Consider the following 26,682-nt stretch of genomic DNA (forward strand, 5'->3'; position numbering starts at 1 on the left):
CTGGATTAACTGGAAAATCCAAACCGAAAGGCCATCGCCCACAGCTGGTTTTACTTGTTCTCCAGAATATTTTCGTTTTATTTAATTTGGTTACTTTTTCTTGCTCAAAGATCGCAAGGTTTGTCCAGTTCCTATAAGGCTTTTGTTACTGCGGGGACCTTTTTATTTTTTATTTTTTGTGTTACTCGTTTATGAATGCGCGTTATGAATGTTTGTTAGGCGTTTTTACGGCCATCTCTTTATCTCTGAATTTATGGAAATGTTTGCCGGAAAGCTGAGGCGTGTGTTGAAACAAGCATTTCACAATTCCCCAACAATGTTTCGTTAAAGAGAAATTTCACAATTCCCTGCAGCCCGAAAATGCATCCTAAAACGAAAAGAAAAACACAAGAAAGATGTCATCGATTAAGGTCGCCGTCCCGCAGTCAGTTGCATTTTGATTCGATTTATAAAGTTTTTTTTTAAAAACAACAGCACATTTTTATACCCGTTACTCGTAGAGTAAAAGGGTATACTAGATTCGTTGAAAAGTATGTAACAGGCAGAAGGAAGCGTTTCCGACCATATAAAGTATATATATTCTTGATCAGGATCAGTAGCCGAATCGATCTGGCCATGTCCGTCTGTCCGTCCGTCTGTCTGTCCGTCTGTCCGTCTGTCCGTCTGTCCGTCTGTCCGTATGAACGTCGAGATCTCAGGAACAACAAAAGCTAGAAAGTTGAGATTAAGTATACAGACTCCAGGGACATAGACGCAGCGCAAGTTTGTCGATTCATGTTGCCACGCCCACTCTAACGCCCACAAACCGCCCAAAACTGCCACGCCCACATTTTTGAAAAATGTTTTGATATTTTTTCATTTTTGTATTGGTCTTGTAAATTTCTATCGATTTGCAAAAAAACTTTTTGCCACGCCCACTCTAACGCCCACAAACCGCCCAAAGCTGCTACGCCCACACTTTAGAAAAATGTTTTGAAATTTTTTAATTTTTGTATTGGTCTTGTAAATTTCTATCGATTTGCCAAAAAACTTTTTGCCACGCCCACTCTAACGCCCACAAACCGCCCAAAGCTGCTACGCCCACACTTTAGAAAAATGTTTTGATATTTTTTCATTTTTGTATTAGTCTTGTAAATTTCTATCTATTCGCCAAAAAACTTTTGGCCACGCCCACTCTAACGCCCACAAACCGCCAAAAACTGTTCTTCGCACTTACACTAGCTGAGTAACGGGTATCAGATAGTCGGGGAACTCGACTATAGCGTTCTCTCTTGTTTTTTATATGAGCGGGCTCCGCTGAATGATTTTGTCAAAATGACAGTTTTGCTTTTCTTGGTCGGAACACCCGCCGTTCACGGTGGTATCCACAGTTCTAAGCTTACACTTCTGGCGAGCGGTCGCGAAGAGAAAAACACAGTCGCCAATCACTAAGTTGATGATAAATATAATAAATCAACGTGCCCGACGGAGACAAGTCAATATTTGGATTGTGAACTCATTAGCCAAGGACAGGACTCACAACTAAGTCGGACAGGCAGTGAAAGTCCTTTCGCACAATGGAACGATTGCTCATACTTGTAGTGCTGCTGACTTCTCAACTTCAAATCCAGGCACAAACTGCACTAAGTATGATTTGAGCTAGTTTAAAGGATTGTTTCTTTCCAAAATGCGATATTAGTTTGTGGGGTATTTATTCAGAATATTTTAAGCTTTAAATGCCATATTTTCCAATCGATCGTCGTGGCAAAAAAACTTTTACTATCCGAATTTGACATTCCTAGCCAGAACTAAAGATTTGGGGATTTCCAATTCGATGGCTCTTTTTATTTGGACGACACAAGCTGACAAACTGACATGGTTAAAAAAGAAATGGGTCAATGGACTTGGGGTCAGCAATATTGTTAATATTAATAAATTCAAGTAGCACCAGGAGTGTGAGCTATTAGGAAATATTCAACAAATTATTTTTAGGCTATGAACAAGCACGGCAAGCTGTTCTCACGGCGGAGGAGGAGCTGATGACTGGTGGACACACCTACCTGAACACCCAGGAGGCCACGGTGGACGATATATTCATGGAGTACAAGCTCGGAGAGTTGGCCCAAGGATTTCGGAACGCGGAGCAGAATGCGGCAGCTCTGCATTTTTTCAAGGCAAAGCCGCTAATCGATCGGAGTGCGATCTTCCGATTTCTACAGAAGATGCCCAAGGGCGCCGTGCTCCACCTGCACAACACCGCATCCGTGAGCTCCAAGTGGGTGGTGGACGACTTGTCGTACATGCCCGGACTGCTGCGCTGCACGACGGCTACAGGACGAAGTGTCCTCACATTCCGCAGGACTCCTAAGGAGCACGAATGCCAATCGCAATACGTGCGTGTTGCCGATGAGCGGCGGAACTCGTTGGATCGCCAGATCTACGATCGGAATTTCGAACGCCTGATCAATTTGTACACCCCAGTTCCAGAGCGTAAGTCACTGTTTTCCATTGCTAGGTGATGTAATATTATTATTTCTTTTCCTATAGTGGAGTACCCCACAATTACCCAGGTTTGGGATCGGTTCCAGGACATGTTCCACTCGCTGAGCGATGCCCTAACCTATTTGCCAGCCTTTCGAGCTTATCACTGGCAGATGCTGGAGGAGCTGTACAATGACAATGTGATGTACGCAGAGATTCGGACTAGTTGCAAAATGGTTGGAAGCGATAAATAGCATATTTCCAAGCTTATGACAATTCTTTAACTAATTAGCTCTATGACGCCAGTGGACGCACTTTTTCCAAAGAGCGTACTATTCGCGAGCTCTATGACATTAACGAGAAGTTCGTGAAGCTGCATCCAGATTTTCTGGGCATCAAAGTCATTCTGGCCGTCTATCGCGGCTATGAATTGGATCGGATGAAGGATATGGTTGAGGAATTTGGGAAGTTGCAGTGAGTATGTCTATACTGATTTCGCAGAGTATTTATATTCACACTATTTTTCTAGCCAAGCATTGCCCAACTTTCTGGTTGGATTCGATTTGGTGGGTCAAGAGGACAAGGGAAAACCACTTTATTCCTTACTGCCTGCCCTAAGAGATCTTCCGCCAACATCTCGGCTTTTCCTACATGGCGGGGAGACCAGTAAGTGGTATCTTCTTATATCTGCTCAACTAGATGATTGATTGCTTACAGATTGGTTTGGCGCCTCCACGGATATCAATCTGCTGGATGCCCTGTTGCTGAATACCACTCGCATTGGTCATGGTTATGCTCTGGCCAAGCATCCGATCCTCCTGAATGCTGTGAAGTCGCGCCGCATCGCCGTGGAGATTAGTCCCATTTCGAACCAGGTGCTGCATCTGGTTTGGGACCTGCGCAACCATCCGGGTGCCCAGTATCTTGCCCTTGATGTACCCGTGGTGATATGCAACGATGATCCTGGGTTCTGGAATGCCAAGGGCCTAAGCTACGACTTCTACTATGCCATCATGAGCCTGGCGCCCAACAATGCTGGGCTAAGGGTCCTCAAGACTCTGGTGTGGAATTCGGTGCGCTACTCCACGCTGACGGAGGAGGAACAGACGAAAGCTTTTAAAATACTCGAACTCAGCTGGTCGCGATTCATAGACAAGGTGCTGAATGGCAGTGTATTTTAAATGAACTTATTAAGGAAATAAACAGCCAAAGAGTTTATAAATCATTAGTAAAGTTCTGGCATTTTTACTCGTTCTTTTTAATAAGTAATACTCGGCTATGGAATAGGAATATAATTGTACAAAAATCCTACAAGTGATGCATACTTTGTACAACCTATTTTTAACACTTCTATTGACGTCCTAACGAAACCGACTTATCATCTGATTTATAATGTTGCACAAAACGTTGGCAGCTTTCCAGTATTTGCAGGTATGCAGCATTAAATCCTCCCATGCCCTGACTCTGTGGAAGAGAGCGCAACATTAGACACTCACTACAAAAATAAGATCGTTTAAATTACGAAGTATGGATCCTCGATGATCTCATCCTCCTTGCGTCCAATATAGCTACCCAGCAATTGAATCTGGCACGTCGGACTGGGATCAAGCCTAGCTGCCATTTGCTGAAGCTCCAACAGGTTGCTACTGTCCATTGCGAATATGTAATCGAAGTCATAGAAGTCATTAGCAGTTATCTACGAGTGTAAGAGTGATCAAAATATCAGAGGGCTTCTTTGTAGTTAATAGTGCATATTACCATACGACCCAAGTGGTTTGTCTTTAGACCATGTTGTTTTAGCAATTGTTGTCCACGTGCCTGAGGCTCCACGCCAACGTTCCAATTCCGAAGGCCGGCACTGTCCACGTACCAATCCTGGAGGTTTCGTTTCAGCACTAAATGCTTCAGGATGGCCTCGGCCATTGGAGATCGGCAGGTGTTGCCTATAAGTAACACTGTAAATTGTAGTTTGTCTTTTGTTTGTTGACTCTTACCAATGCACACGAACAGAACCTTCATTTTCGCAACGGGAACTGCAAGTTCCGATGACCAATGCAGCTGATTCATTGAATATACATAATATATAAACCGGTTCACGTTTAGTATCAACATTTATTAGATTATCTATATCACAACACTTTTACAAATCATTCATTTCTGGAGGCGCTCTTTCATGAAGGCGGCACAGGCCACCACGCACTGCTGGTAGGCGGTCTCAAAGCCCTCGGCTCCACGCTCCTGAAAGAACAAATCGGGATCAGTATTAGCTTAAGCTTTTAAGTACAGTTTTTAATCTAAAAGTCTTTTGTAAATCTATGTAATGGGTTACTTTTAAATGAGATTCTTAATCTAAAAGACTTTTGTAAATCTATCTACATTCGACCAGATTCAAATATCTTTTGTAGACCAGGACAACAGTCCTATAGGTTCATTTATCTTACTACTTTCTTATATGTAAGCCTGTGATCTTTTTATCTTTGGATGGTGATGATGATGATCATCTATTCCCCAGCAACTTCTTATTCTAATCGGGTGGAATCCGGACTCAAAGAGTGGCTTACATAGTAGGGATCCTCAATGATGCGGTTCTTCTTCTCGAGTCCGAAGTCGCCCAGCATCAGGAGCTCCGCCTTAGAGCCTTTGGGCGCCAGACGCCTCAGTTCGCTCATGTTATCCTCGTCCATGCCGAAGATGTAGTCGAATTCCGAGAAGTCCTGCTTGCGAATCTGCCGAACGATGTGGGTGCACTTGAGGCCGTGCTTCTGCAGAGTGCTGATGGCCCTCGGATCAGCCCGGTTGCCCACGTGCCAGCCTCCAATTGCCGCACTATCGACCTCCACGTCCTTGACATTCGCCTTTTCCAGGGTGTCCACCATCACGACCTCCGCAATTGGGGATCTGCAGATGTTGCCTGAAAGGTCAGTGGACTTGTTATAGGTGCTTACATAAGATAAAAGTGTACTTTATTACCCAAACAAATCATTAGCACTTTGCGATCCATCTTTTAGCCAATTTACATGAGATTTTTACGAACAATTTGGTGTGTTGTTTTCTTTTTTCGGCTGGCGAATAAAGGTTCCGAACGTTGCAGCCCTGGCTTCAACTGTTGGTTGGCAACGCGGCTTATCAGCTGTGGTCGGTCGGATGGCTTAACCCTTAGGCGGCTGTCGGGGGCTTCTCTACATGATCTGATTTAAACGCGCTTGTTTCAAGAAATTATTACACGCTATGCTGCACTGCCGGTAAATTTGTTCGAATGGTGCTTCGCCAATGTCCTGGATAATATAAAAGAATTAATTTATACAAAATATATTAAGAGAAAAGTCAGAAGTATTGAGAGTGTAAAAATAAATACTCCATCATATTTAGAAACTCAATGTACATAAGGCAAACATTTTTATAAGAATTATCTATTTGGTTAGGAATGTTTCTAAAGCCAAAATAGGTAAGAGTTTAAAACGAACTTTGAGCATAGACCTATAGTAAACTGTAGTAACTATCAACTCACATAATAGGGATCCTCAAGGATGCGTTCATCTGGTTTTAGGCCAAAATCCCCAAGGAGAAGCAGCTTGGCAGTGGCGCCCTTGGGAGCCATCCGCCTCAGGGCGGCTAGGTTGCTCAGATCCATGCCGAAGATGTAGTCGAACTTGAGGTAGTCCTCCGGGGCCAGAACTCTCGCACTGCCCAAGTAGTCGATGTTGTGCCTGGCCAGGACATTCAGAGCTCGCTCATCCGGTTGGCGGCCGGAATGCCATCCCTCGATCCCGGCGCTCTCCACGCGCCACTCCCCCTGGAGACCCGCCCTCTCGACCACGTCACGCATCACAGCCTCGGCGATTGGGGAGCGGCAGAGGTTGCCTGCGGGCGCAGCCCATTTGCATAATGATTACAAAATATACAGTACACAGGATAAGCTTTTACAAGGGAATACGCACCCACGCAGACCATCAGCACACTGTTCTTCTGCGATCTCTTGCCCATTTTCCGTATCTTGGGATTGGTCTTTTGATTTACGAACTAACTTAACTCCGCGGTAAATTTGAGCAAACTTGGTTGTTCAAGAGTATATAGGCGTGGTTACGTATAAAAGTGTTTAAAAATGTGTCAAGAAGAAATATGTGCACTAATGTCTGAACAAAACTGACATGTAGAGAAATAAATAATGCGTTTAAAATTCAATTTATTTCTTGAGATACTAAAATACACTTCGGATTCCAATTAAGTTAGAAAAATCCGCAAAATCATAGCTTTTCCAGAAGGTACTCAATAAATTTGTTAAAACATATCTTAAAACGGATACAGTTTCTTTAATAATACAACCCCATTAGAGTAATAAAATTTGTAAAATTAGTATTGAGAGACTATAGCTATAGTAAGTTCCAATTTACTCGTTTTTAAGCGAAGAAGCAGTTTCAAGCCAATATGAGGAAAATTATATATTTAAAATGTCAGCCTAAAAGAATCCATGCCCGAAATCCAGTAAACACCTATGGGATGTAAACAATCATCGGATTAGCCTACCCCTCTAGCTGGCATTGAGTAAGCGAGCAGAGTTCCTCCGCTGCACTTTGTCAAGTGGCTCCCTGCTGGAGATCACACCTTAGGCACTTCCACTTCCTCTTTCGTCTGTCTGCTGCAGGCACCACATCCACGTGCACATCCTGTTTACACACCGTGCGTATTTACCCTAAAAACTTGGACTAAAAACTGCGCAACTTTAACTATTAGCATTTAATTAAAGTTCATTTGCAGGGCGACAGACGAGGTCATTTCCACCCACTTCAGCTGGCTGGTTAGCAAGATTTAAGCCCACGGGAATGGGGTAGTGATGAGCTCTTGTCCTGGAATCCTACCAGGATCCAGGTAGTTGGGTTGGCTTTGGCCACGAATGTGCAAGCTGCACCTGGTGCTCAAAGGACAGCAGGTCCTGGTCGCAAACTGTGTAATGACTGTCGAGGAGATGAGCTCTCGGGTGCGGGTGTGAACTTAAAGAGGATGACCGACCAGCTCGCCGGCAGAGAAATAAAGTTGCTTTTCAAAATAAATTCGTTTTGAGTTTTATGCAAATTGTATACAGCCAACAGTAACAACAACAACAACAAGGGGGCAAACAAAGGCCAGACGAAATGCATGGCGCAAACTTTGCCAACTTGGCTGGCTGCAGTTGTAGTTGCTGATGTTGATGTGGATGTGGATGGGGATGTTGCTCTTCCTGGTGGTTGGGGGCGGCTTTGATGGCATCAAAGTGAGCTTGTCGTTGTGCAGACAAATGTTACGTACTCTCGTCACACTCTTACGTATGCAAATGTCCCATGCCGTTGCCGGCGCAATGCTGCAGTGCGTCCTCCACAATTGACAATTGTTGAAAATGCAAATGGAAATGGAAATGCCAAGACATGTGCCCAACAGCCACAGCAGCAATTCATACATATGCCATGGATAATGGGTACTGGGTACTGGAGGTGTGTTGGGGGTGGTAAAGGGCCATGGAGGTAAAAACAAATGCAAAGGCGTTGTCTCTACTCTACTATCATCATCCGGCGACGACATCTCCTCAGATAAGATAAACGACGGCAAAGTCAACAGCAACAACTGGTTGGGGACGGTGTGCACTGCAAAAAATGCAATGGATCATTTTGCAAAAGTATGCTACAGAAGCTTTAGTATGCCTTTCCTAGCAGGAAGCTCTGATAACTTTAAACTGATGATTGCTTTAAAATGTATGTCATTTATATTACTAAACATCAATTTTCTCTATTGTCTTGTATAAAATAAAATACATACATACAACAAGTTTAATTAAATTTTATTATATATTCATGTCTTTTTGTATACTTTTTTTTATATAGGTACATGACATTTTTCCTAGTGCATGTGGGAAAGGTCAGTGTAAATAAGTAAATACGGCATTCGTAGCACACCGCAGGCCGAAATAAATTCTCAAGTGCAAATGAGGTAAATGACAAGAGGTACGAAACCATCATAACCTCTGACCTGCCACCCCCCGACCGACCCGAAAACGCCCACTTTGTCGAGCATTTGACAGTCGAGAGCAAACATGTCCAAGATGAACATCCATTTTGCATTTGGCAAATGAAAAGCGGGAAAGCTACAACTGACGTACTAGCTGGCAGACAGCTTGTCTATGCAGCAGGCCATCTCTATCCAATCCATCTGGGCCTGCAAATGTATCTGTATCTGGTATCCAGTATCTGGCACTTGTATCTTTTCCCTCTGTCTGCCTTTTGCAGCTTCATCAAATATTTAGCGCCAGGCAGGCGGCTTTATCTCGAGGGAACTGGAAGGAGGGACAAATAAGCGCATTCATTGTGTTCGTTCAGTGTAAATACGAAACGGATGTAGCACTGCTTGGAAAATAACAACTTTGAAAACTTAAGAGTCTAACTCGACTAGTGTGGTACTGTAAGGAAGTAAGAAAATGAATTGGGCTTACAGAAACACTACAAAAGTATTTTAATTTGCCCTATGTGGGTTTCATATTTATATGTACACAGTTAGGAGATTTGTTCATACAAATATTGAAACAATTTTTCAGATTTTATTAAGTTAGAGTGTGTACCGACTGTAGATACCAAGAATATTTCCTTAAATTGAATATGGAATTTCTGGATTCCTGGGGTTGTTTTATGTGTAGTTTCTTTGTGGTAATTCAATCGATTTACCAATTTATCACTTTCCAGCGGGCACTCGCTTGTTTTGTTAGTTTTTCCGTAAGTACTTTTTCCACTGCACTTAATAGCATCGTTCTAAAATGCATAACAAAAACTGCGAGCTGTCCAATCACTAATGAATTAAACAAACTTTAAGGGCATCGACGTTGTTTCTCGTTGAAACGTAAATTTATTAAACCACCCACACCTACCAAAAACCTCCGAAACGCTATATACCCCTGCAGCAGATGCTATATTGAGAGCAGTCCGAACTACCCTAGCAAAAATGGGGGTGTGGAGCAGTGCCAACGACCAACGAGCAGCGCCAGCAACAACAACTGCACGCGGCACAGCCAAAAAGCCGGCAACAACAAACTTCCGCACTGTACCACGACGGCAACATGTTGCGTGTTGCTGCCGAGTGAGCATTGCACTGTGTGCGTGCTGCTTGTCTCGCTTCCACTTGAAATGTTGCCAAGAAGCCGGCCAGCAACATTAGCAGCATTTCGAAAACTTGTTTTCAACGTAGTTGGGTTTAGTTTACTTTGAGACGGCGACGCAGGTGGACGTGTCCGAGTGCGAGCGAAAAAGAGCGATAAACGCGAGCGAACCGCGTTATAAAATAATACAAAAACAACAACAGCAGCAAGAGCTCAGTTCAGTTCAGTGTTTGTCTTTAGTTTTATGGCGCACGCTGCGCGTCAGGTAGTTTTTCAGATGTATATATGTACATACGAGAGTATATATTTATAATGTTTTTTTGTGATTCGTCTCGCGGCAATGTTTTATGGCTTACAAAACCATCGAGCGTGTAAAGGTTTTGCACTAACCGTACGACAAAAGAAGAAGTGGTGTACATTCTGGATGTAAAGTGCTAGTGTTTACCCTTTTTGCCGGGATTACTCATCATCGCATCGGCGCATCATCGCCACCATCATTATCATTCGTTTAGAAACGGGCAACTTTACGAAATCCCGAAAACCAGTATCGCTGTGCCCAAGTATCTGCAAGATACGTGAGGCAGTCCAGACCACATATTGGAATTTACTTAACACGTATGCAACACGCACCCATACCAGTTAACATCGAGCGGGACCCATTGGATTTTGAAACCGAAAACTACAGGGTAGGTAAAATCGTTTGTAATCGGGGTTTCTTCTCGGGAAAATGCAGAGAGACAAACACTCACACACTTGACCAGCTGCGTTTTTCCACCCTCACCATAAAACCTAATGATTCCGAACTACCTGTTTTTTGGATTGACCCTGGTTTTCCCATTAGCCGCCAGAGGAGATTTCACTGCACCAGCATACCATGTAGTCCATATATCGGAAAGATGTGTGGCTATTTATAAATATAGATACCCTGCGTTTTGGGGCCCAGGCTCAAATCCGGTTTTCCATACCCATATATCCCCCAGCCCAGCCATCAATTCAATTTCTACTGGCTGAGTGAGTTTTTAACTCTCAGAAGAATCTCCATCTCCAGGTCGAGCATCTTCTTCGCTGAAGATTTCTGAAGAGAGCTGGTTTCTGCGGGCCGTTTTCTTTTCCCTCGCTTTGTTTTCTTTCGTTTCGTTTTCGTTTTTTACTATTTGCCGATCGTCGTGGTGATCATCATGATGCTGTGGCTTATTGCCGCCAAGATTTTTTCCACTTTTTTTTTTTTTTTATTTGGGTTTTTGCTTTTTGCCGATTGAAGGTGCATGGCCTTATTTACCCAGTTTCCAAATCGCTCACCGATTTCTGCTCATTCTGTTTTGGGGTTTGTTTTGAGGTATTTACTGAATCACACGGGGATCATTTGAATCTTTTAGCCAGACAGTCGCTGTGTGGAATTGGTATTGGATTTTTACTTGAGAGTCACACCCAGTCCGTGGCGAATAAGCCACAGTATCCCGCTCCGGAATTGACTCACGGCCAAACAATGCGACATGCGGCGAAGTGCTGGGGGGCCACCACACTGGCTTGGGCAAAAAAGAGAAAAAATCAAAATGCAAAACTTGTTGCTAATAAACAACAATTACAACAACAAAAACAAGTTCAGCTAACCACAAAAATGCTGGCAGCTAAACTCTAGAGTCGTTGCCCAGGAGCTCCACTCTCCACACACCAAAACAAGTCGGCGTATGGAGCCATTTTCTGATGTTGCTGCTGTCACACTAGCCATTCTCCACCAGCAACAGCAACACCAAGAGCAACAGCAACAATTTGTTGTTGCAGCACTGGAAAAAAAGGTGCTAGATAAAGATTACATTTTAATAGCTAATACGTATTTTAAATATCGTATTCTGAATTAGAACACATAATGAACTTTTAAATGGCCATAAAGTGTAGCCAACTAAACAAAACATTATGATCCCGATTCCATCAGTCATAAATAAGAATTTTGATCAGTGCATGTGTAAATTTTTGTCGCCATGTGAAGACCATAAAAAGCGGCCAAGTGGCCAGCTGCCTCAGCTTTCCTCTGGAAGCCACAGACCAGAGAACGGCCATAACTGTGTCAGTGTGCAACTAGAAGAGGTCTAAGCCTATTAAGCACACTGGCTTAAGATCGGCCTATGCCAGGAGGTAACACCCGTAGCTCCGAAGCGATTAAGTGTAATTAATGCCGACAGGTGTCGCTGAATTGGCGCAAGCTCAAAGAGATTGCAATGCCCTAATTGGAGACTCCAATTAGGAGATATTCCCCACTTTCGCCACTTCAAAGGCAAGATTTCCACTAGTTGCTCTCTTTATTCACGTGATTAGCATGTGGGCCGTTCCTGATCATCATGTCACTGCCCAGATTCCGGGCTATTCCACCTCCTCTTGACTCCGGCGGACGCACCTGGTTACCTTGCGCTTGAACTCCGCGTAATTCTCACGGTACTCCTTGGCCGCATCCACATTAGCGGCCGATTCATCATTGGGATCTGTGAGCATTGAGATCACGGAAAGGAGGATCGTCTCCACGGTGTGCACCGGTAGCCAGCGCTCCTCGGCCTTCTCGTAGCCCCACTTATCGTCACCCGGTTCGTGGAGGATCGAGATGCAAACGTCGCCGGCCTTGTCGATATTGGGATGCCATATTTCGGTGATGAACTTCATCTTGGGCGGGCGCAGTGGGTACTCCTTTGGGAAGATCAGGTGCGCCTTAAAGAAGCCGCCCTCGTAAAGCGTGTCCGGGGGACCGATGATCACCACCTCCCACTTGAAGATGTCCGAGTCGCATACCAGACCGGCGGAGAAGCCCTCGACGGGATGGCTCTGCAGCTCGGAAAGCTGGCGTTTGAGCAGTAGCGATGCTTGCAGTTCGGACATGTCACTGGACTGCGGGGATTACCGCTATCAGTTGGATAAACTATTGGTGGGATCACATTTGTACTTACTGGAATTTTGTTCAATTATGTCGAGTCACTTTCTGGTTTACTTCTACGGAGGCTGAACTACGCTCAATGCGACTTGCCAGCTGGCCGAAAGAAAACTCATGCGGCGACTACTCCGATCTAAAATCAGGATCACTAGTCACTTTTACTAGTCAAATGTTAACTTGTAGGTATAAAAAAAAAAACTTAATGGATAGAAAAAATTAGGATTTACTACATATAGAAAGCATCCATGTCATAAAGCAATTTATTGTTGCTTAGACATTTTGAGGATATAAAGCCTAAGAGACGCATAAAAAATCAATTCCTTTTGGAATGTCTGGCTGGAATATCTTTACAATTGTAGCCCTTTGAATGGCGATGTATAGAAACTATCTCCAAAGAAATAATCTTGAAAGCGACTTGAAAGTTTCCATTATGAGCTCTTTGGCTGTTGGTCTGGAATGGGTCCAAGGAAAGTCCAAGTCCCTCTTTCCTTTCATTTCCCAGCACTTTCCTGCAATTACTTGGCCGTTGCTAATGCTACTGGTGCCACTCTTTTTGCCTTTAATTTTCCTTTGCCCGTGCTGGCTGAATGGAAATTATGATGGCCGCCACATTGTAGCCGCTTGGTTTTGGCCTTTCGTAATTGCGCACAAATGTTGGCGCAGCGTTTTTTTTTGCTGGCCTGCAACTTCGACCACGACGTGTGGTTCCATCGGCTGTTTCTCTGCTTTTTGCCAATTGCATACGGCTTCGGCATTTGAAAATCCGCAACTTCAGCTGAGTATCTGACTATCTGGGAAACTCAAATTATGTTGCCGCAAATGTGTGAATCGTTAATGTTTCGATGCTGCCAGCTGGGGCATTTTGTGCTTGGTCTCTTGGCACTGCCGGTTTTTCAAGTTTTCCCTGCAGCGAGTTTTCGCACAAAAATTCCTTTCCTATTTTTTCTGAGCATTATTATTGTTGTAATAACATTTACTTAGCATCGGTGCAAAACGCAACAATAAAATCATGTAGAGTTCCTCTTAGAAAACGCAGTCGGATTCGAAATTTGCTAAATTATCCAGCACATGCCAAATGGAGAGGGGGCGGAGGGTTCAAAACATGTTTGTCCAGAACACAGACACATAAGACCGACAGCTGCTGCTGCTCGGCCGGTTCCTCCAGCTCTTCCAGCTCATTCCATATCTCCATATTCATCCGACTCTGCCCATTTAAGTGCCACATGTCGTAGACGGTCTTCTTTGCTTCTTGTAGATCCCGCAGGGAAAGCGATATGACAGCGAGAGCCGGGAAACTCACACGTGCCACAGCGCTCCTCCCAGCAAAACTCGATTTTCCATTCTCTACACTCGGGGAAAAACGCCCACTACAATTAAGATTAGTTGGCGCTGGGAAATTGGGTGCGAAGCATCTCATCAGATAATAAAATGAAATTAATAGTTGAATAAATGTCAAACTGAGATTGGCTTAGCTCATTTTGTTGCGAAATAAATTATTGTTTAAATATTGACAGATAAATGTATATTTTATCAGAATGTCGAAATTATAATTCAAATGCAAATCAATACTTTATTTATTGTCTGTTTAATGACCCATAAATTGGCATTTATAAAATTTTGTTTCTAAACGTTTTTATGAAGATAATTACGGTCTCACTTCTTGGGCCTTTCTTTTTCAATGTAATTTTAAAATGATATACTCGTATTTGAACATATATTTTTTCAGTGCATAGGACGTGACATAATTTTATGTGATAGTGGTTTGTAGGAGATTTCTAGGTAAAGGTTTCTAAAAGGACATGTGTGCTATGTGTTCCAAGAGCACTGAATAAAGAATGGTCGCTAATGTTAAAACCTGAAACTTACTTAGCTCTCCCAATTGATTTCTGCGTAGGAAAAGTGTCGCGCTCGTGCTCATTGCTGAAGTGATAAAGTGACTTCGCCTCGGCGGCTTTTCCGCCGATTTCGGCTGACTTTGTGGAATTGATTTCCAATATTCATTAAGACGCCCACACGCAAACACAGGCACCGCCGCGGGTTCGTTGCCATGGCATTTGATTGTAAAGTTGGAGGGGGATGTCCATTAAAATGGGGGTGTCTAAGTTCATCTGCTCTTTTTTTTTTTTTTTTTTTTGAGGGCGTGGCGGTTGCATGTGACAATTGCATTTCCGGCAATACCAGCATACTTCCACTCCTCTATATTCCCTGAAATTCTCTCCCTTTGCTCAAACAATTTCAGTCTTCCAGAGTTCTTTTTTTGGGTTTGGCCTCCGTTTCGCAGCGTAGCACCTGCTCTCTCCAGGCTGCGTGCCTCAAATTGCTGGCTCATGTTGCGTCCATCAAACAGCTGACGGCGTCGATCAATTGAAATGGCTTTTCCCCCGTTTTTCCATCGCCCTATAATGTTGCATCGCGACCGTGTTGTGGCGGTGATGACTTCCTGTATCTAATGACGGGGCAACCTGCTGATGAATTGTCTTTCAAGTTGATCATAAAATATATTAATAGCTTCTCTAGCAGGCATGCAATATCATTAAATTGGTAGGCAGCCACAATGATATATTTACAATCTCTTATTCAGGATTTACATATTTTGACACATTCATTTAAAGTTTGGCCAAATTACCTTGAGATATGAATATACCCAAGAATCCATTCTGATTAAAATGAACTCCTCGAAGCTTAACGACATGATTTAAACCTGGAGCGTAGCAAGACACTTTTAAATAAATACAAATATGCACCATAAAAACATGTCATTGAGCTGCACAAACTTGCCAAGCAGTGCAAAAACATTACCTCTCCCTGTGCTTCTCATAAATTCAAGTTAAGTGAGTGACCAACTGGATTTTAGTACTTTATTGGCGCTCTGAGTTATGCACACCCATTTTTGTTGCCCCCGGCACACAATTTCCAATTGCATGCAGAAATATGAGGAGGAATTGCTCTGCTCGGAAAACTGGCCATTATATCGTTCCGCATAGAGGGAGCAAAACAATGCTTAAGAGAGAACTCAATAAATTGCAGAAAAGCGAAAAGTGGAAAGAACGCAAAATAAACAAGAACGAAACTGCAAATAAAAAAAAACAAAATAAATAGAAAGAAAAACAAGCTTTCCACTTGCAGTTTTAATGTGTTCTGTGCGTTGTTCCTCGTTTTATAATTGAGTTGGCAGTTGCAGCTAAAGTTGGAGTTGCAGCCGTGCACTCACCGCCACCCGAAACCCATCCACTTTTTCCTACCCAACCGAAGGATGCAATTTTTTCCCAGTTTTCCCCCTTGATGTGGGAGTTGCCAACGGGATTCGGGCACGTTGGTGCTCGTTCGTGTGCACTGAATGCGAAAAACTTCTGCACACTTTTCGACCGAAACGCGATATTATAATATACATATTTCTCATATTTTTATTATTATTATTTTCATAACACTCGGCCCAGTCCGGACTTACCTTTGTGCGCTGCATTGAAATTGAGGCACAAACTCAAACTGAAACCATAATGCTTGGGGATCTGGTGCACTGCTGCCAGACAAAAACCTCCATCCTTGCGGTGGGTTTCGTAATGAGCGTTTCCGTCAAAGCCTTTTCCTCGTTCATACACTTGCCAAAATAGTGTCAATAATTTCAAAGCACTTTTTATTCAGTGATTGTGTCAAACCTAATAATGTTTTATTAGCATTTGCATACTGTTAAATTCCATATAGATTTGGGAATACATTTTTTGTAGCCATACCGTTTCATATATTTTTGATATTTATATATCTTAGCTTCGTTTCAATATCTAATTGTTTCCTTAATCTTATTTTCAGAATTTTGCCTGATATTACGGTGAGTTTTGAAAGCTTCCAAGCCATTCAATTAATATAAACGTATTTTATATTTAGTAAGCGTATTACGAGTGCATAGTTGATCGTACAGCATTTAAAAGGGCATTTTCTTTCCATAACCACATGCCGGGTTTTAAACTGGATCGCCACTATATAATTGCTCAATTTCTTGCGTCATTAACGGGTTTTTCTTTGCATTTGGTCAGTAATTTGTCGGACCCATTGAAAGATCACTCAGGAAGCCAGAAACTCTTAATTTGTCCGACCATAAACGTTTGCCTCTTTCCATATATCATTTTCCTATAGCAACCGAGAACCCATAAAGTGTGAAGTGTGAAGCGTTATGCGTACGACTGACTGTTTCGTAACTCACTTACTTATAGGGCCGGACAAACAAATGAGCAAAAGTGTGCTACTGGGGCCTGAATCAGGAAATCTGGGGAGCCCCTTCTACCAGATGAACCGTTAGACAGTGCCGATGGCGCCCGCAGAGTTCATTTACTCCACTTTGCCGCCAAGAAAATTCAATGGAACGAAGGGGAAGTCACGGAAAAAGAGTCGAAAAACCCCGAGCAACATTATTTGTAGTTTTTATTTCTTTTATATTTTTTGTATTCGTACTCATCTTTTTTTTTTTTTTTTTTTTTTGCTAGACCATTACGTTTTTAAAAGCTTTGCTTTTGCTGGCCGGCTGTTCTGGTTTTCCGGGTGATGAGGGGGGCCTAGACTAGGGCTAAAAGCGGAAAAAATATCCAAGTTTGGCCTGAAAAAGTGCTTATTAAATTTAATGACAGCACGTTTGCTTGCGAAAAGCGATTCGACGTTTTTGTTTTTTTTTTTTAATTTGGCTTTTTTTTCAACCTTTTGGTTATATAGCTTTTTTGAGTAGTTTTTTATTTCGTATTTGGTTTATTGAGGGCTGAGGCTCATTGAGAGCACTGGGGCCATAACAGCACAGTCTTTAAGTTTAATTATGTGGCAGGTCTTCTTGGCCCGGACTCTATGCACGGGTCGTAATGGTCATAATAGTTATACGGTTTCAATTGAAATGGTAACAAATTTCATTGATCGTGCGCCAAACGAAAGTTATCTTTGATTAATTATTTCTTTCCGGGTTTTTTTTAAGAGTGGACTAACAAAAACTTACAAAAAGTGTGAAAACAGAAAACAAATAGAATTATATTTCTTGGAATGTTGTAATCGGATTAAATGCTTGAACCAGTTTTTTGATTTGTTGGTTCATTATGATGGAAAGTTGTACTTCGATGTAAAGGGTCTTTTGTATCAAATATAAAACAATCTTTCGCTATTAATACATATATTAAATTTAATATGCATATTGTGTACTAGTCTATAAATAGTAAAACTTTGCTATTAGCTTATAGCTAACTTTATTTTCCAAATAGCCCTGACTGAGCCCAGTTATCAACCCATCAATCAGTTTCTCCGCGTCGTTGTGGATTTCCTTTCAGAGAAGTGAGACTTTTATCCGATCCTGTCGTGATTTCCGCCAACCCCTTTAGCCAACTGTCGCCTAAGATTTCTCACAATTATGAGCAACAAACTGGCATAAATTTATGACTGGCCGTCAGTAAGTTTGGCATTTGCAGTAAACAGGCAGTGAAAGTATTTTTTAATTAAATGCCCCAAAGGGGGACTTCAATGAGCGCCATGAACCTGCAGGTTATGAGGCGGTAATTTGCAATTTCCCCGTGAAAAGAGTTGGCTTATTATTCAACTGGTTTCTTGGTATGTGGAGTGTGGAGCTGGGGTTGGGTTTACCTGCTCGTTGAACTTCAAAATGTGCGGGAAAAAAGTGAAATTTTCGCTTTGTGGCCAAGTTAATGAACTGCGCGAAAATCTCGACAGGAAGCAACTTTGTAACATTAGCACAGTTCCCCCATCTTGAACGAAAACTATGCTAATTTCTCGGCTGCTGGGGAGGGCTTATGAAATGAATTCATTTTCTTTTTAATCAAAAGTATAAACAAAAGACATGCGGAAGGGCGGCATCGGTTGCGTGTCGAGGCGTTGGCCACAACTGTTGACTACTTTATTCACACAATTACAGCCGGCGAATTTGCATTCGTTTCCTCCGCCACATTCACATTCACCTGTTCAGTTTTACCCGTCATACTCGACTGATTTTTGCTTCGAGGGAGCCGCTTCACTTGTTAACAATTAAAAGACAAACCCTTGACTTTGGTCTAGACTCTGGAGACTTTTGTCTTGGGTCTTTTGAAGTTCGCCCACTGACCTGGGCTCCATCTAATTAGCTTTCCTTTGACAAAGCCATCGTGTTTTACGTTTGAATTAGCATTTTCTTACGAAATGCTCAATTCAAAGCTGGCTCCTATATAAATAATTCAAAACTGACCCGCGGCTTTCATTTCATTTCATTTGGTCTCTTTGGGCTTCGTTTTTTTTTTCTCCATTTGTTTTCCATGTGACGCAGCAACAGCTGAATGCCTTTGGGCCTGTGGGAACGTCTCGAAGAAGTCATAAAACTAACAGTTGAGCGGAAATTAACACAGATACTCCATAGGCCAGCCAGAGAAGAGCCCTCCAGCTCGAAGAGACAAACTATCGGGTCTGAATGGGATGGCATTACCTCCCGATTGAGATGTAGATGGGTGATTCGAGATAGCAAAGAGGTGAACCAAGACAGGTGAACCAAGAGCGGATTATGTCGGTGGTCTAAATAGCTCTCGGATGACGTTGCACAACCCAGGTAATATGCCGGTATCATTAGTCTACAGTTAGGATGTGATCCGAAAGTGGGTATCTGGCATTCTCGGTGGCAGTTAAGTTGCGGATTGGGCACACGGTTCATTGTCAAGACACTCACTCGAGGGGCTTTCTATTCTGAAGAGATCTTTCTGGGGGATAAAGTCCCTTCTCAATAACAAATTGACACGCAGATCTAGGCTGCCCAACTGCACTTGCACTAATTAATATAAAGGAAATGCATTAGATCTTATCACAGTAACCTGCATATCCTGTCGGGCACTGGGATAAAACTAAGGTAACGTACTATCATTAATGATTTATGATAAAACTCTAAGAAAATGTAGATCTTTTCAAAAGTGAATTTCGTTAGTCATTTCAAAATATGATATGATTTAATTTACGCAGTTATCATGTTACTGTATACCTTAAAAAGGAATATTGCATATTTTGTAATGGTTTTCGCCGTGTGTGGTTTCGTCTTCTTGGTTGCTTAACATTGTTGGATGTTCCATTTCGCATCTCTGAACTTGTTGAAAGCGAGTAAAATGTGCCAATTTTCTATATATACATATGCCATATCTTTCATGTGCTTGTAACGCAAGAATCGGAGAGAGGGAGCCACAGGCTCGTCCATACATGGCCACTTCATCACGCAGCGTTGGCCAAGCGTGCTGTTGTTGCTCCTCCGGCCGAATGCAACTGAGCGTCGCCGTCACCAGCCGGCGGCTTTAGAGCCCCCCTACAGGAAGCCCCCCTTTGGGGAGCCCCCTTTCGAGAACCCCCTTTCACTTGCCCTTCGGCTGTTGGATGCTTCTATTGTTCTGGCCGCTCGTGCTTGTGCTAGATTTATGCACTCCGGCTGTATCGCCATTTCCCCGCGGACAGTTTCGGTTTCAATTTAAAGCGGATGCTCGCTTTAATTGCATGCCTGGCGAGTTATAATTCAGATGTATAGAAGTATATAGTACATGCATAAGTGCACTGTTGCATTGGGACGTTTCGGGTTGCAATGAATGCGCCTGGGTGGCAGTGAACTTGCCGATCAAGTGGGTGTAATCCATACTTTCGGGGAGTGGAATATTATAGGAGCAATCAACGGACAATTGGCTAAATTGTTTCTAAAATAGCTGGATTAAGGCCACTTTGGTTGAACCACTTTTAGCAAGCTATTTAAATTGGAATCAGCTTATTTTCTAAACTAAGGATACAATCAAATTTAATATAATTTATATTTTGCATCTGTTGCATAAATATCCTTCCCCTCCTTGGCCATTAAATGCCGTTCCATAAAATTGCCAAGATGGAATTTCATCTCACTTTTCGCTGCAGTTCAGTGGCCGTTGCACTTGACATGTAGCCACTGTCAATGCGACTAAAAGTGCAACTGGAATGGCCATTGAAATTGCAACTGCAACTGCCAATGCAATTGATTGTGGCTGGCCAATCGAAGGAGTTGGATGGTTGGATAGATGGCTGGATGGATGGATGGCAATTGCGACTCACTCACTTTCACTGATCGAAAGCGTGAAGGCAAAGTTTAATTGAATCTGCAGCTGCTTCGCTGCTGACAGCGAACAATGATTGGTAGCATTCAATGGTCGTGGCCCATAGCAACTTTCAAACCTGGCCATTTGAAAGTTATTGGCCACAAGTGCGCACACACATGGCGCCCATTGCAGATACATACTATATATGTACATATACGTGTACTTACTTTCAACTCAAAGAAACTCGAAGTAAACTGAACGTGTCAGCAAGTCGGTCCGAGGTTTCAGGCTTTGGCCGTGTAAAACTTTTGGCCCGGCTCTTTGGAGTTAAGTTGCGACAAAATCAATAGGAGAACTTTTAGGGGGGAATGCGGGAAAATGCGGCTTTGCGGCCAAATGGATAATGGGGGGCGTGGCCCAATGCTGCAATTTGTTATATTCAGGCGTCGCCTTAAATTGGGTCACCGAAAATGTTCAATTATTCGAGTGAAATGCAGTCTGTAGGGAACACTCCGCCCATTTTTTTTGTTTTTCCTGATTTTTCAGGGCAACCAGCTCGATTTTGGGCTCACGCAAAACTGGTTTTCAAAGTTGATGCAAGTATGATTTGGCTGGCTCATTGCCACAATGCGGTCTCGATTTATATACTTTATGCGAAAAGTTTGCCTTGCAGAATTTGTCACGCACTCTAAAGAGAAGTATAACTTAATAAATTTTTATATCCGCAGTAGGTATTGTGCGATTTAATCTAAAAAAAGGTATCTATATTATATCAAAAAAACATTCCATTAAAAAATATTTTTTCATAATACTAATTAGCATTAAAATGGATAAAGAAGAAAATATTTTGATACTGGCTGCGACCGACCATAATGGCTTTCCTAGTTAGTGGAAACGATAAATTTATCTATGATAAATTAAATCTGTCCTTCATTCGAGCAAAGAAAGCGCTTTGATGCTCGAAGCGCATTTGGTCTTCGTTGCATGGGTAATAAAAGTTCCCTCATTTTTTCTGTCCATATTTATATGAGTTTTACAACAAGTTTATAAGCTCAAAACCCTTCGGCACACATGGGAATGTGCGTCTGTTTGCGCTGTGACTTTCCATTTGCAGAGATTTCCACATTTCACATTTTCGGATTTGAGATTTCAATATGTGTAAACGTCGTTTATACCAAATGCGCCATGAATAAAATTCGTCTCGTTTCGATTCGATGGTCGTTGGGAGTAGGGTCGAATATCCAAATGGGATTTCATTTATGACCAAAAGGGGCCCCAATCCAAAGGGGAAGTTTTAGGTGAAAGAGCCATTCACTATGAAACTCCAGCCGCGGGCCATGGTAAATCAGTTGCCGTTGCGTTGGTCAAACATTGCATAAATCTATGCAGTTGCACGAACGCGGCTCAGACGCTGATCGATTTCGCACCCAGTTTTATTACACTCTTCGAGTTAACTAGCTACTTTGAATATAATTAGTTATATATTTTTTATAGAATCAGAATCTATCAATCGCAATCAAGTGGGAAGCATACATGTATGCAGTTGTTGCGATATATATTTTCCAAGTAACCGATCTGTAAGTAAGAAGATCTAAAATAAAAAAAAAATATCGCTAACTTAAATAACTCTTAAGATCCTTGATCATACTAATACTTATTGATAATTATTTACATTTCCGATTTATAAATTGATTGTTTAAGAGCTTTTTGAAAAGCTAGAAAATGACTTTGGGTTTGATTTGTTCAGTGTTGTGCCACACCTCTCCCTGTGGCAGTAAATGGGTGATTTGGGGGCGTGGCACTTCGAGCAAACTGTAACATTTGTGGTTGGCCTCCGGACTGACCGGTCGCACATAAAGTGGCAAAGGGCGCGTTTTCCGTCGCACTCGATTTGGATTCCGTTTTTGATGGCAATGGCTGGGCTAAATGTTTGCTACACGCTGCGGTGGTCGACTGTCCAAATGGACCAAAGTGGGGCATATTTATGGGGAAACTAGTGCAGCTGATTATGAAGTTGCTCGACCGACATCATTTGGTTGATTTATTCCACTAAATGGAATCAATTTGCTGTCGCACTTCAAATATTTGGTTTCGGTTATCGCTCATGGCCCACATTTGAAAGTGACAACAGTACTGCCACACCGATACTGATAAGCGCATCACGATGTTGCAACTTTGACACAAATGCTTTGTTGCAGCCACTAAGCAGACACTCCCGCAGATGTTGCAGTTGCAGTTTGCAGTCTGCCGCACTGGCAATTTGCTGTCAAATTGTCGCAAATTCTTACAAGCGCCGCTCATTAAAATTACCCAAATGCCAGCGCCAATTGCCGGAGCACTGGAAAATGGGAGATGGAAACGGAAAACGGCATCGCATGACAAATGGCAGCGACGAGCTCCCCAGACAAGTGCCTCCTAGAGATGCACTCAAAGAAATGGGTGGAGGCATCTCAGCATTTATAACATTTATTTAAAATTTAAAATAAACTGTGCCTCCTTTATCCTTAAACAACTCATTAAATGATGTTAAAACTGTATCTAAAATGTATTTAATAGCAATTATGTATTCTTTTAATTATTATTAAAGTCTTGAAAGAGTAGTATTATTTTTTCGAGTACCTTAGCTGGCGAATCCCTGTGCAAAACTGAGACGATTTGGCAATGCAATTTTCGCCGGCCAGCTGCAAAGTCCGTAGAATTGCCTTCCTCGTCTGGGCCCCTCAACAAATTTGTCGCTGGCATTTGCAACGTGATTTTGGTGACTTGAAGGCAGCTGATAAGCGAGCTACTTTTCCGCCGATTTCCGACTGACTGACTGGCAAAGAAACTGAGAGACTGAGACTGAAACCGAGACAGACTCAGAGTCAGATACTTTTTAACAGCACCTAGATAAAGTGCAGAAAGTGCTGATAGCCAGATATTACTTTACCATTATTGGGTGCTCTCAACAATGTAATACAAAGCGCGCACAAAATGTGCTGATCGAGCGGGAAATTAACTGATGAAGCGTGGCTTGAAAAAGTAACGGAATTGCGGGCATTATTACACAGGTGAGCTGAAGATCGAAGAACCATGGCCAAATGCTGCGACAGCAAAATTGCGCAGCGAAAGAAAATACAAGCACGATCACCTCGATTCGTTCGATCATTTGAGAGCTTCGGTCTTCGGTACTCCAGTACTTCCATTTCGATCCACTCAAACAAGTGCACCTGCACAGCCAATAAATTGCGCAAGAGCTGATCAAACTCTGGTTCACCACTACCCACTCCAATCTTTTTCCCAGATATTGTAGATGGATCGTGGCCAGGCTGTCAACGGATCGTTTAAGTCTGGTCTGGTCTGGTTTACTTTTGCCATTGCCTTGCACAAAATGTCATTCAGCTCATTGAAATGGAAAGCTGAAAAATTAACATTGCACTCGGACGCTGGGCAACTGAAAAAAATATTCTAAACACAAAAGCACACAAAAAACCAATTGAAAATGAAAAATAACTGATGCAGAGAGGCAGCTGAACTGAGCTCTTTGGAAGAGTTGGTTACCCTCCAAAAATGCAGTCTTTGAAATTATAAAATAATAATTTGTAGGTTTCATTTTATAAATATAAAAAAAGGTCAATAGCATCAGCTTTTAATCAGTTGATTGGTGGGGATAATATAACTTTTAAAAAAGAAACAAAAACATTTCTGGTTAGGCATAGAAATACTTATTAAAACTGAAATATATACCCCCAGATACCCCACATATTCACTACACATATATATCTGTCAGATCCGTACTAAACGGCTGTTCATTTGGCATTCTACGTACTATACTTGCCAAGTTGCCGGCATTTGGCGAGTGTTACGCGACTTTGAGCGCTCTAATTGTCCGCTTGTTCACTCGTGTGTTCGTTCGACCAACACATGCTACAGTAGAACACAAAAACGGCTGGCTAAAATCCGCAGCAAAAGTGGCAGATAAAATAAAAAATATATAGGTATATACATACAAATATGTAACAAAAAACACACACTGCGACATGCAACGTTGCACAGACGGCGAACATTTTGCTGAAGAGCTGAAATAATAAAGAAGCAAAACAAAACAACAATCAAAATGTACAGACAACAAAACACGCGACCGCCACTGCAGATAATTTGGCATTAAGTGTAGTGGAAATGCGTAGGAAAATATGATATAATCGAGTGGAGAATACATATGGGCGTGCATGCATGGCCGGGCAAATGGAACCGTTTTGCATTCAAGATCAAGTTCAAGTTTGGAGCGCTGATTATCGCGGCTTGTTGAAGTTTACAGATTTTCCGGTAGTCAGATACCTGATGGGAAACTGGCAATTGGCGTTTTCACAAACCGAACACCGAACACCGATCACCAACCGCAAAAACCTTGGAAAATTAGCAAAACGGTGTCTTAACGCGGGGGGAAAAATCACCTTTTGACCCACTTTGAAGAGCCATCAATGGTTGGTAAGCATAATGAGGCAAATTATGTTGCAGTTGCCGGTGATTGGTGTGGAAAAAGACGAACGAAATCAATCCGAAGGCACTGTGTGAGAAGGATGTACTTGCAGATACCATCTGCCAGCTGCCAGAAGATAGCAAAACTAAAGCCCAGCGGCTGTCTTTGGGTGAAAATCAACGGATTCAACGGAACGAACGGAAGTCGGCGGCAATTTGTGAACGCAAATCATGTTGTTGCATACAAAGTTAGCTGCTGCCGATGGCTGGGCAAAATGTCAAATGCGAAAAGCAGATGCCAGCGGTTTGGATTTATTTTTCTCCCATTTTTTGCGGCCACTTTAACAGCATGAACGTGACTTTTGCATTAACGGGCTTTAAATCGGGACTGAGATTGCAACTTTAAGTTGCAGTTGCATTTGCCGACTTTTAAGTGTGTCAGCTCTTGCCTGAGAGCACCGGCAACAAGGTGCAGCAGCATTTCACGCACACTTGCACCGCGCACTCAGAGACACAGATACACACTCACACTTACACAGGCACACGCTTAATTATGCATTAGGCTGCTGCATTGACAGCGACACTTTTGCAGGAAAAACGACGAAGGGAAGGGTCAACGACCCAGCGGAATGACAGGGGTTAATGAATACCCCTGGGTTAACACTAAACGAGATTATGACGGCGGGGAAAGTACTGAAATTTTAATAGATGTCCCTAGAGTACCATTTCTAACTTAGTTACAGCTCAGAAAGCATTTTATGATTTTATGAGTATATTTATATTGACTAACAATGTTTTAAACATTATCATAATTAAAAGTTAACATTTTAACTACATTGCTTCAGCTATTGATTAGTTTCCTTATCTTTTAAAATCATATTTTGTATTCATGCACCGAATCTCAATTTTCACCTCATATTGTTCAAACATGAATAGCTTCTGCCATAGAAATAACCACATATATATATCACATAACATTGGCAAAGATCAATAGCCTTGTTTAGATTTAGCACACTAAAAGATGCACTGAAATTGATTAATTTCTAATCCAACTTGCAAGTACAAATACTCCTTTTCAATTCGATAATTTGCCCAAGGATTTATCTCTGGCTGGTTATAATTTACTCAAAGGCAGGCTTTAAACTGGCCACAAGGGGGAAACCCGATTGTTGGCCAGCTGTTTCGCCCAAATTGAACTATGTACCTTGCCTGGCTGAAACACCGCACAAGTGCGATAATTTAAATCAGCTTACCGCCTGTCCGAGCGTAGCACTCTCCATTAAATCAGACTCCATTGTTTACGACAATCAATTGCCACCTCAAGATCCCCCGGTTGGCGAGCCCACCTCCATGGAGGATGCCTGCATGTGCTCCTCCTGTTGGCCAAACTGTCAAAGGTGGTCGCCGTAATTGGCGAAATACGTTGGCCGTTTGCCGTTCAATGGAGCGTGCAGTTACTGCGCTGGCTGGCTGGGTGCACACTCCAATGGGTTTCAGGTTTAGGAAGGGGGTTACCAAAGGGGCTCCGGCCATTTCCATGGCTTAACCCACGCATGTGGCCATTGTATAGATTTCAATTGAAAGTACTGCACGCAGAAACGCGACCAAATCGATGTTGCCTCCATGTTGCTGTCGTTTTCTGACCACTGACTAATGGCTTAATGTGTGCATGTGCCTTGCCTCTGCAGAGC

General features: G+C 42.5%; 6 protein-coding genes across 9 annotated transcripts in view; 2 read left to right on the forward strand and 4 right to left on the reverse strand.

Moving 5' to 3' along the window:
• Positions 1-1,373: 1,373 nt before the first annotated feature.
• On the forward strand, positions 1,374-3,701 carry LOC120453901 (adenosine deaminase 2). Of its 3 annotated transcripts, none has more exons than XM_039638826.2 (6): positions 1,374-1,626; positions 1,972-2,469; positions 2,527-2,696; positions 2,753-2,934; positions 2,990-3,126; positions 3,178-3,701. In XM_039638826.2, exons 1-6 carry the CDS (start codon positions 1,557-1,559, stop codon positions 3,639-3,641), a joined length of 1,521 nt encoding a protein of 506 aa, XP_039494760.1. In that variant the 5' UTR covers positions 1,374-1,556; the 3' UTR covers positions 3,642-3,701. The 3 variants fall into 3 exon arrangements, with proteins under 3 accessions (XP_039494760.1, XP_039494761.1, XP_039494762.1); XM_039638827.2 differs by lacking the exon at positions 1,374-1,626 and adding an exon at positions 1,713-1,900; XM_039638828.2 differs by lacking the exon at positions 1,374-1,626 and adding an exon at positions 1,715-1,888.
• An 82-nt stretch (positions 3,702-3,783) lies between these two features.
• LOC120453907 (low molecular weight phosphotyrosine protein phosphatase 1) lies at positions 3,784-4,589 on the reverse strand. Its single transcript, XM_039638838.2, has 4 exons — positions 4,455-4,589; positions 4,219-4,403; positions 3,983-4,156; positions 3,784-3,924 (listed from the first exon to the last, which is right to left on the reverse strand). The coding sequence occupies exons 1-4, from the start codon at positions 4,570-4,572 to the stop codon at positions 3,811-3,813; spliced, it is 591 nt and encodes a 196-aa protein (XP_039494772.1). The 5' UTR covers positions 4,573-4,589; the 3' UTR covers positions 3,784-3,810.
• LOC120453909 (low molecular weight phosphotyrosine protein phosphatase 1) lies at positions 4,553-5,600 on the reverse strand. Its single transcript, XM_039638841.2, has 3 exons — positions 5,431-5,600; positions 5,022-5,371; positions 4,553-4,698 (listed from the first exon to the last, which is right to left on the reverse strand). Exons 1-3 carry the CDS (start codon positions 5,459-5,461, stop codon positions 4,612-4,614), a joined length of 468 nt encoding a protein of 155 aa, XP_039494775.1. The 5' UTR covers positions 5,462-5,600; the 3' UTR covers positions 4,553-4,611.
• On the reverse strand, positions 5,521-6,608 carry LOC120453908 (low molecular weight phosphotyrosine protein phosphatase 2). Its single transcript, XM_039638839.1, has 3 exons — positions 6,399-6,608; positions 5,969-6,321; positions 5,521-5,735 (listed from the first exon to the last, which is right to left on the reverse strand). The coding sequence occupies exons 1-3, from the start codon at positions 6,442-6,444 to the stop codon at positions 5,640-5,642; spliced, it is 495 nt and encodes a 164-aa protein (XP_039494773.1). The 5' UTR covers positions 6,445-6,608; the 3' UTR covers positions 5,521-5,639.
• Positions 6,609-9,691: 3,083 nt separating this feature from the next.
• The window catches only part of LOC120454260, a 49,533-nt gene continuing 32,542 nt past the window's right edge, over positions 9,692-26,682 (forward strand). The window contains exons 1-2 of one of the 2 annotated variants that reach the window (XM_039639397.2): positions 9,692-10,260; positions 16,299-16,317. The gene's annotated coding sequence lies outside the window, so the exon portion shown is untranslated. The remainder of the gene's footprint in view (positions 10,261-16,298; positions 16,318-26,682) is intronic. The other variant, XM_039639398.2, reaches the window with a different exon arrangement.
• Positions 11,853-12,660, reverse strand: LOC120454262 (probable ubiquitin-conjugating enzyme E2 7). The gene is made up of 2 exons (XM_039639409.1): positions 12,508-12,660; positions 11,853-12,448 (listed from the first exon to the last, which is right to left on the reverse strand). Exon 2 carries the CDS (start codon positions 12,437-12,439, stop codon positions 11,933-11,935), a length of 507 nt encoding a protein of 168 aa, XP_039495343.1. The 5' UTR covers positions 12,440-12,448; positions 12,508-12,660; the 3' UTR covers positions 11,853-11,932.

The sequence above is a fragment of the Drosophila santomea genome, chromosome 3R, assembly GCF_016746245.2.
Source record: "Drosophila santomea strain STO CAGO 1482 chromosome 3R, Prin_Dsan_1.1, whole genome shotgun sequence".
NCBI lineage: Eukaryota > Metazoa > Arthropoda > Insecta > Diptera > Drosophilidae > Drosophila > Drosophila santomea.

What these genes read in the sequence shown, in the direction of transcription:
- LOC120453908 (XM_039638839.1), bottom strand. Translation starts at nt 6,444, where the DNA reads ATGGGCAAGAGATCGCAGAAGAACAGTGTGCTGATGGTCTGCGTGG. An exon ending in TGTGCTGATGGTCTGCGTGG is followed by an intron (nt 6,322 to 6,398) that starts GTGCGTATTCCC and finishes CTGCGCCCGCAG; the next exon opens with GCAACCTCTGCCGCTCCCCA. An exon ending in TCCTTGAGGATCCCTATTAT is followed by an intron (nt 5,736 to 5,968) that starts GTGAGTTGATAG and finishes TATATTATCCAG; the next exon opens with GACATTGGCGAAGCACCATT.
- LOC120453907 (XM_039638838.2), bottom strand. Translation starts at nt 4,572, where the DNA reads ATGTTGATACTAAACGTGAACCGGTTTATATATTATGTATATTCAATG. An exon ending in GGTTCTGTTCGTGTGCATTG is followed by an intron (nt 4,404 to 4,454) that starts GTAAGAGTCAAC and finishes TGTTACTTATAG; the next exon opens with GCAACACCTGCCGATCTCCA. An exon ending in TCATCGAGGATCCATACTTC is followed by an intron (nt 3,925 to 3,982) that starts GTAATTTAAACG and finishes TCTCTTCCACAG; the next exon opens with AGTCAGGGCATGGGAGGATT.
- LOC120453909 (XM_039638841.2), bottom strand. Translation starts at nt 5,461, where the DNA reads ATGGATCGCAAAGTGCTAATGATTTGTTTGG. An exon ending in AGTGCTAATGATTTGTTTGG is followed by an intron (nt 5,372 to 5,430) that starts GTAATAAAGTAC and finishes CTGACCTTTCAG; the next exon opens with GCAACATCTGCAGATCCCCA. An exon ending in TCATTGAGGATCCCTACTAT is followed by an intron (nt 4,699 to 5,021) that starts GTAAGCCACTCT and finishes TTGTTCTTTCAG; the next exon opens with GAGCGTGGAGCCGAGGGCTT.
- LOC120453901 (XM_039638826.2), top strand. Translation starts at nt 1,557, where the DNA reads ATGGAACGATTGCTCATACTTGTAGTGCTGCTGACTTCTCAACTTCAA. An exon ending in CCAGGCACAAACTGCACTAA is followed by an intron (nt 1,627 to 1,971) that starts GTATGATTTGAG and finishes AATTATTTTTAG; the next exon opens with GCTATGAACAAGCACGGCAA. An exon ending in TTCGGACTAGTTGCAAAATG is followed by an intron (nt 2,697 to 2,752) that starts GTTGGAAGCGAT and finishes TTAACTAATTAG; the next exon opens with CTCTATGACGCCAGTGGACG.
- LOC120454262 (XM_039639409.1), bottom strand. Translation starts at nt 12,439, where the DNA reads ATGTCCGAACTGCAAGCATCGCTACTGCTCAAACGCCAGCTTTCCGAG.